The sequence below is a fragment of the Eriocheir sinensis genome, chromosome 34 (assembly GCF_024679095.1).
Source record: "Eriocheir sinensis breed Jianghai 21 chromosome 34, ASM2467909v1, whole genome shotgun sequence".
In the NCBI taxonomy this organism is placed as follows: Eukaryota; Metazoa; Arthropoda; class Malacostraca; order Decapoda; family Varunidae; genus Eriocheir; species Eriocheir sinensis.
In genome coordinates, this window is record NC_066542.1 from 11,365,986 (window position 1) to 11,374,884 (window position 8,899).

Genomic DNA, 8,899 nt, shown 5'->3' on the forward strand with positions numbered 1-8,899 from the left:
AAACCAAGTTATGACGTAAACGAATCATATAAAAAAGGAACCAACCAGTCAGGAAGTGGAACCAAAAAAAAAAAAAAATCTACGTACGCGAACCTTCGACCTAAATGGAACGCACGAACACACGCACGCACACACAGTCACTCAGGCACGCACTCATGCACGCCCATACACGCAAAACGCACGGAATATAAACTGACTAATAAAAAAAAATATAAGAAAAGACAGACAAGGACCAAACGCCAATGAGGACGAGCAAGAAACACACACACACACACACACACACACACACGATAACTGACCTACGCAAGCACTGAGTAAAGTTAACGATAGAGAGAGAGAGAGAGAGAGAGAGAGAGAGAGAGAGAGAGAGAGAGAGAGAGAGACGTATGTATACAAACTTCATAACATCAATATATATATGCGACAACTTCGGAACTAGGAAGGGGAAACATCCCTCTTTAAGAATATTTAGCTCTGTGACCTCTTTATATCCACTACTAACAACAACAACAACAACAACAACAACAACAGGAACCAACTCGCGAAACTGGGACAAGATGGGATGGAGGAAGAAGACGAACGAAGCGAGAAGTGTAAAGAAAATAAGATGATGGAGAGGAAGAGGAGGTGGAGGAGGAAACATGGAGGCGGAGAAGGAGGAGGAAACACGTAGGAGGAGGAGGAGGAGGAGGAAAGAAAATAACTGACTAGCAATATCAGAAGGAAACGAACTAGGGAAAAAAATGTGAAGATGAAGATGAACAGGAAGAGGTGGAGGAAGAAAACACGTAAAAAGAAGAAGAAGAGGATGAGGATGAGGATGATGATGATGAGGAATAGGAAAGAAGCAAAACGAACGACTAGCAAAATGGAGGAAAACGAAAGGAGGAAAAACGTGTGAAAATGACGAAGATGAAGAACATGAAAAACAGGAAGAGGAGGTGGAGGAGGGAACATGGAGGAGGAGGAGGAGGAGGAGGGAAAAAAATAACTGACTAGCAACAAGAAGGAAAACAAAGGAAGGAAGAAGTGTGAAGAAGATAAAGTAGATGAAGTAGATGAGGTGGAGAAAGGAAAACGTAGAGGGATGAGGAGGAGGGAACATGTAAAAGGAAGAGGAAGAGGAAAAACAGAAAATGAGCGACTAGCAACAAGGATGAAAACATAGGAATAAGTGTGAAGAAGATAAAGTAGATGAACAAGGAGAGGTACATATGTAAGAGGAAGAGGAAGAGGAGAAAAAAAAATGACGGACTAGCAACATTAGGAGGAAACGAACGAGGACGGAAAAAGTATGAAGATGATTAAGACGAAGAACATGAAAAACAAGAGGAGGAGGAGGAGGAGGCAGCAAACCAACTGACTGACTGGCGATGTATGAGCAAGGCAAATGAACACACACACACACACACACACACACACACACACACGCATGCATTAGGTACAGTCTAACAGGAGGAAGGGAAGCATATAGAAGTGTTACGTAGTGGTGCAGAAACCCTGATAAGATAAGGCAATATTAAGCAGCAGGAGGAGGAGGAGGAGGAGGAAGGAAGAAAGGGAGGGGAGTGTGTGTGTGTGTGTGTGTGTGTGTGTGTGTGTGTGTGTGTGTGAGCAAAGCGCCTACCAATTCAGTGTGTGTGTGTGTGTTTTGAGCCCTACACACAGTTTTGAACCCCCCAAAACATACGACTCTATCTCCTACCCCCCCTCAACACCCAGCCCCCCTTCACCCCCCTAGTTCCCGCCCCCCTCTACCCCCCCTCCTCCGGGACCTCCACCTCACACCATCGCAAAACCAAACCAGATTCTGCATATCGCGCAATCGTCTTAAAATAATTATTGGTGTGTGTGTGTGTGTGTGTGTGTGTGTGTGTGTGTACGTGTCGAGAGTAAATAGTCCAGGAGTGTCCTAGATAGGGGACACACACACACACACACACACACACACACCTAGATGCAATTTATATACATATTTCTTTATCTCACACCACGGAAGGGCCACGTGGTGTGTGTGTGTGTGTGTGTGTGTGTGTGTGTGTGTGTGTGTGTGTGTGTGTGTGTGTGTGTGCTTAAGTGTTTTCAAGCTGCAACGACGGTAGGTGAAAAGGACAAAGAGTGAAGGGAACACTCTTGGTAAATTCCATCGAACCGCACGTAAGAACAACAACAACAACAACAATAATAATAATAATAATAATAATAATAATAATAATAATAATAATAACAACAACAATAATAATATGTACTGATAATAATAGTAACACTGATGATGATGACGATGATGATTGCAATGAAAAAAAAAATGTAGAAGGAAATGTATCATGAAGTGAAAAAGAAAAAATTATTAATGAGAAGAGACGGACAGACAGACAGGCTGAGAAGGCATGACGTACATACTATCTATTTACACTCAGGGCCATTACACACACACACACACACACACACACACACACACACACACGTAACATACCTGATTCTGTGTAGGCATCACCGGGAGAGGCGTTCACTATCTGTTGGGAAATAAATATCAGTAAGAAAAATAACAACAATAATAATAATAATAATAATAATAATAATAATAATAATAATAATAATAATAATAATAATAATAATAATAATAAAACACATCCAACCACATATTACTTTTTCGATTCTTATTAGTATGTTTATATCTATCTAACAACCTTTTCAACTATTTATTTCACTAGTCTTCCTCGGGTTTCACATTATTTTTTTTTTCACTCGCCACCTTGTCTACTGCCAACATATTTGATTACAAGCTAAAAACTATTTGTTCACATAATGAAACGGGTGCAGTGTGTGTGTGTGTGTGTGTGTGTGTGACCTTGGCACACACACACACACACACACACACACACACACACACACAGTTTATATATAGAAGTCAATAGATAGAGAAGCTGGGAAAACCGAAGGGAAAGAAACTCAAGCATTACAAAGACAGACAGACAGACAGACAGGTAGACAGACAGGTATGCAGGTAGGTAGACAGACCGACAGACAAAGCATGGAGAGGGACAGACAGACAGACACAGACACACACAGAGGCAGATATAGATCCAGTCACACACACACACACACACACACACACACACACACACACACACACACACACACACACACACACACACAGATGGATGGATAGATAGATAAATAGAACGAGAGAGACAGACAGACACAGACAGATAGAATGCGTGTGTGTGTGTGTGTGTGTGTGTGTGCGTACGTGTTCACCCCGAGTACTACGCAGGCAACACTTTCAATAACATGAGGAAGATAACGTTTTAAAGTCACCAATCCCAGTGTTGCCCTTGTCAGTCTGAAGGAGCCCCCAGTCTGGCACTAGCCCGACCCTTGTCCTGCAGCACCTGGGGATGGGCAGCTTTGGGCACGGCGCCAACGCTCTGCCGCGGCCCAAAGACACGTCCTGGCGCCATTCATGAGCCTTGCCGCGTGCCAGCCCCGCTCATGCCAGCCTTTCCCAACTTTGACGGACATTTTTGACAATATAACAGAGAGAGAGAGAGAGAGAGAGAGAGAGAGAGAGAGAGAGAGAGAGAGAGAGAGAGAATTACATAGAAAATCAGACCACACAGACCCCATGGTCCAGACTAGGTGGTCTGCCCTTAAGCCTAAGTGAATCTACACTAATCAGATGGCTCCAAAACGTTGCTTTTCTACTCTAGTTAATATTAAGTTTAAGGAAGTGACGGTCGAGCTTGTTTTTAAAGGAGTCAATTGTGGTACACTGGACCACTGATGGTGGGAGCTTCTCTCTAGAGAGAGAAGAGAAGAGAAGAGAAGAGAAGAGAAAAGAAGAAAAGAAAAGAAGAGAAAAGAAAAAAGAAAAAAGAAAAGAATAGAGAAGAGAAGAGAAATGCGAAATAGAAGGAAAGGGAGGAACGAGCGGAAGAAACAGGAGAGAGAGAGAGAGAGAGAGAGAGAGAGAGAGAGAGAGTGTCTGTAACTAATATGATGACTGGTATCCTCTATTTCATCATCTATTCATCCATTTAATATATATACAATGAGAGAGAGAGTGTGTGTGTGTGTGTGAGGCAGTGGTAAGCATGTCTGGCCACGACTCCACCGCCTCCCTTCGACCGCAAGTTGAGGGTAGTGCGTAGGGCTCAGTGCACCCGATTGTAAACCTCAAGCACAGGATGGCAGGAGAATGGGTGTCTGGGGTAAACGTGAGGAGGGTAAACTAAGGTAAACCCGGATGTCACGCCCGGGTGGAGGTCTCGAGGGTAGAATCTTAGGCCCATTTTGAGGCCCAAGCACACATATGACAAGACTTTCACGGGAGTTTTGGACATTTCCCCGAGGCATTTTTTGACCCTGGAGGTAGTCTGACCCTAATTCTGTACCACTCATTAGAACCCGACTGATCTCCGTTTCGACTTTTGGGACCAGTTGATGTGAGAGGTGGAAGCGTCTGGCAATACCGATCTTAGTATATGTCTATTTAAAAAAAGGCTCTTGCAGAAGTTGTAGGAATTTCCATGGGTGGTTTCTTGACCCTGGCGGTAGTTTTAGAGGGCTTCTGCGCCGTAAACCGGAAAAACACTCATGACAGCCAGACGTAGCTCCTCTGTAGCCTCCAAAAACGGTTCTAATAAGGGGCTAAAACGTTTGATAATGCGAGTTTTAGGTCCATACGAATCGGGCTCCCATTACTAGATATTCCCAAGGCCACAGAGAAGACTAACCGAGTTTCCATAGGTTATTTTCCGTCCAGGGTCCATAAGACGTGTAAAACTATCACTAAAACCACAAAACAGTCCATGAGAATAACAGCAACTCATATGAGAGGCGAATTGAGGGGCCGAAACGTTTTAGGACTTCTGACTATACGTGAACCCGGGTGTGGATGATCCTTAGAGTTCCCGCGGTAAGATTTTGTATAGGAACTGGTTTGGTGAAGGGCAGAGGTGCTGTATTGGGTGTCAAGTGAAGGGCCCAAAGTGAAGGGCATCCCCACATGTGAACCCTGTCTAAATAATCACCTGGGCCTCCTTGGATAATAACTCTCTGGATAATTTTCTAGCTTTCTGATCTTTCAACTATTTTTTTTTATCTACGTATCAAAAATGTATCTTTCGTATCTACCTATCTACACCTCTTAATTTCCAATCTTTCTTTTGGATAATGACTCAGGATGATTTTCTTTCTTATATTTCTATTAATTTTCTATCCTTCCTAACTCTCTATCAAAATTTTATCTTTTGTATCTATCTAACCATCCCTCTCAATTTCCTATCTTTCTAGTCTATCTTAATTCTCTTTCTCATATATCTTTATCTTTCTTATCTATCAATACAGTATCATGATGCCGCAAAAGCTCTAGTCGCATGGCATATTTATTATCCTTTTTTTTTTTAACATAGGCAAGTACTACTACCATATGTCAACTCCCTGTGCATGCTGTGTTTGGATGCAGACCATAATACATCCACAAGGGTCACATGTAATGGAAGACAAAAGAAAAATAACTGAGGAACTGTAACTCTGCACTTTTGTTTCTATTTCTGTATACCACGTTTTTACTGTATGTGCCTCAGTGCGAAACAAGACGATCACTATTTATATTAGTACTGAAAACATTAAGATTAGCACCACAACGTTATATATAAATCAATCAATAATCACATATATGAACACCTATATAAAAAAAAGGACCACCTAAACTCATGCTGTATCACTAAACACTTTAAATAATATAATAATAGTAATAATAATCCTGTGGCAAAGTTTATCCTTATTTTCAAAAACACATTGCCTGATTTTTCTAATGCGGTTTGAGTGGCTGACTTGCCTATTCTAACCTATTCTTTAAGGCGTGGTCAGCTGATTTTGTTGATTTTTCTTTTATCACTTTTCATGACTGATTTTGTAATACGCTGACTTAACTGTGAAAATCCATCACTTCTAACTAACTCTGTCCTTAAAATGGAAATAAGAAGCCAAACTAGCAATATAAATACTGATATGACGTTTGAAAAGTCAGGCGTATATCAGGTATTCACAGCAACCAACACAGCCAACAGGATGGGCCAGTGACATGGGGCTGCGTCACCGCTAAATGCAAGGAAGTGATAAGGAAATACAGCTGTTGGTCCTGATAAGGGTTTCTCGTTTGGGGTGTTCTTAAAACCCTAGAATTCCTTTAGCTTATTAATCTGTAGTGCAAAATGTGTAGCACTATGTACCTCCCTCAGTAGTAGAATAGACAGGTATGATTGGTTTTATTAATGCACTGATATGTTATCTCCTACTTAACCAACTGCTATTCTGTTGTCATATCTGTAATCTACTAGCCTTCAAACCTCTCGGAAATAAATAGGAGAGAGTAAGGAGCGTAACACAACTTAAAATAGCCACACACACTTTACAGGTATTTTCACACTCTCTCCTATGTATTTCTGGGAGGTTTGAAGGATACTATAACATGTATATGACAACAGAAGAGCAGCTGGTGAAGTAGGAGACAAGATACCGGGGCATTGATAAAAACAATCTTAACCGAATGGACAATCTTCTTTATATTGACAGATTTTATGTAATGTTCCTATTGGGTCACTGCTTATGGGTGTAGTGACTTGGGCGTAAGTGTGTGATTATCCTATATGTAATGTGTGTGTGTGTGTGTGTGTGTGTGTGTGTGTGGAGGTAGATACGAAAAGGATGAAGAACAGGGAAAAGAGTAAGCCCTATACGATCATCAAGTGTGAGAGATTCATAGCCTATCCAACCTCAAACGAAAAAAAACATATGGACATTAATAAAAAAAATAAAAAAATAGGAAGAAGAAGAATGTAAGAGCGTGTGAGTCTTAAGAGTGCGTTGCCCTTCCTGACATCATACAGCAGCACTAGGGTTCAAACTGCTGCGCCCTGACTCTTCTCTCCCGTGCCTTGACCTTTAACCCACTAGACCACTGCACCCATAGCAATAGAATGGGGAATGTATAGCCTTCATCAATGTGTGTCTCTATCTGTTCATATTTCCTAATTTGTGATATTGTCCATAGATGTGATAGTTAAAAGTTGCCAGTCCACTAATGTCGGAGTGCATATTAGTAGTAACGAATAGTTTTAGTGCTCACGGGTAAATATCAGAGTAGGAAAAATAGAACACAAGTAGAAATTTGCGCATATATAAGGAGCAAGATAGATATATGTATTTCCAGTTAAGCAATTCCAAACACATGAATTATTTACACACACAGACACACACACACACACACACACCATGATGAACTATACACACACACACACACACACACACATACAACCACACACACACACACACACACACACACACACACACACATACATCCACACACACACACACACACACATATACAACCACACACACACACACATATACAACCACACACACACACACCATGATAAACTATTTACACACACACACACACACACCATGATAAACTACACACACACACACACACACACACACCATGATGAACTACACACACACACACACACACACACACACACACACAAACCCTCATGATGAAACACACACACACACACACATGACCCCAAAACGCCCCCCCTTCCCACCCTCCCTCTACCTTCCCAAAACTCACCAAACACCACAAAAAACACAAAAATCACCCGGAAAATGACATAAAAACCCAAACTATAAGAAAACACATGAGAATACGAGGGGGCCTGGCTGCCGTGGGTCACCTCTAAGGGTCACGCGCCCCCTGTGTACGCCCCCCCCTGCCGGACTCAGCCCCCGGGAGGACCTCGTGGCAGGGTCGGGCACACTCACCCTGGTCGGCGGCAGCAGGGGTCAGGGAAGGGTGGTCAGCAGGAGCGACAGGCCATTTTCTGCCTCCAAAACACTTCAGGTTCCAGTAATTCTTCCTCTTCTTCCTCCTCCTCCTCTTCTTTTGGCTTGTGTTACTTCGTAGGTTCTTCTCTTCTCTTCTCTCGCCTTCTTTCTTTTCTCTTTTTCTCCTTTTTTCTTCTTTTGACCTGTATCTCTTTGTATGTCCCCCTCCTCCTCTCTTCTTCTCTCTTCTCTTCTCTCTCCTCCTCCTCTTATCTTCTCTATACCTTAATAATTATGATTTATTCTTCTCCTCTTTTCCTATTTCTTCTTTTGACCTGTAGGTACGTGTTGCTTAATCTAATTGTAGGTCCTCCCTTTCTTCTTCTCTCTTCTCCTTTAATTCCTCCTTTTTTCTTTTATCCTGTATCTCTTTAAATGATCTTAATATATCTTCTCTTAATTGGTGCTCTCTCCTGATTTTATTCATACACGTATTTTGCTTCTCAATGGCGTGCTCATAATTTATCTTTCCTCACTATTACACACTCTAGCATACATAATACACCGTCACTATAATGCAATATAAAACACTATAATACATGTAACAATAAACTATCAATCAATCACCTCAGTGTCTGTCTCTCTGGATGACCTGACCTGACCTGAGAGCTGACCTGGATGGCTTCACGCGCTCATTGAACCCTCTGTTAAACCCTTCTTTGTTTTAATTATATCATTAATAGATAACTATACACTAAACCATGTGATGTAGGAAAATTTGTAGCTTACATACATATATTCCATCACTGAAATGCCATGTATACCAGTAAATTTAACTAGCATGTATGCAAATTGATTTTTCTAACGTGTATACAAGTTTCTAACATGTATAGGATTTTCTAACATGTATATAATTTATTTCTAACACGTATACAATTTATTAACTTTCTCACATGTATGCATTTTAACTTATCTAACAGAGTGTACCTATAGTTTTATTTGGTGATGTGAATGGAGTAATGTGAGGCTTATAATAATGGTTTCTCGTGGTAAAGATGTATTTGTG

The 8,899-nt window shown here is 41.3% G+C and overlaps 1 protein-coding gene across 3 annotated transcripts in view; it reads right to left on the reverse strand.

Annotated features, from left to right (window-relative positions):
- LOC127007075 (ubiquitin carboxyl-terminal hydrolase 47-like) overlaps window positions 1-7,958 on the reverse strand; it is a 36,759-nt gene extending 28,801 nt beyond the window's left edge. Inside the window, exons 1-2 of one of the 3 annotated variants that reach the window (XM_050877617.1) lie at window positions 7,831-7,958; window positions 2,474-2,513 (exon numbers count right to left, since the gene is read on the reverse strand). In XM_050877617.1, coding sequence (XP_050733574.1) covers window positions 2,474-2,491 — 18 coding nt within the window. In that variant the 5' untranslated portion in view covers window positions 2,492-2,513; window positions 7,831-7,958. The remainder of the gene's footprint in view (window positions 1-2,473; window positions 2,514-7,830) is intronic. The other 2 variants (XM_050877618.1, XM_050877619.1) reach the window with 2 other exon arrangements.
- Window positions 7,959-8,899: the final 941 nt, after the last annotated feature.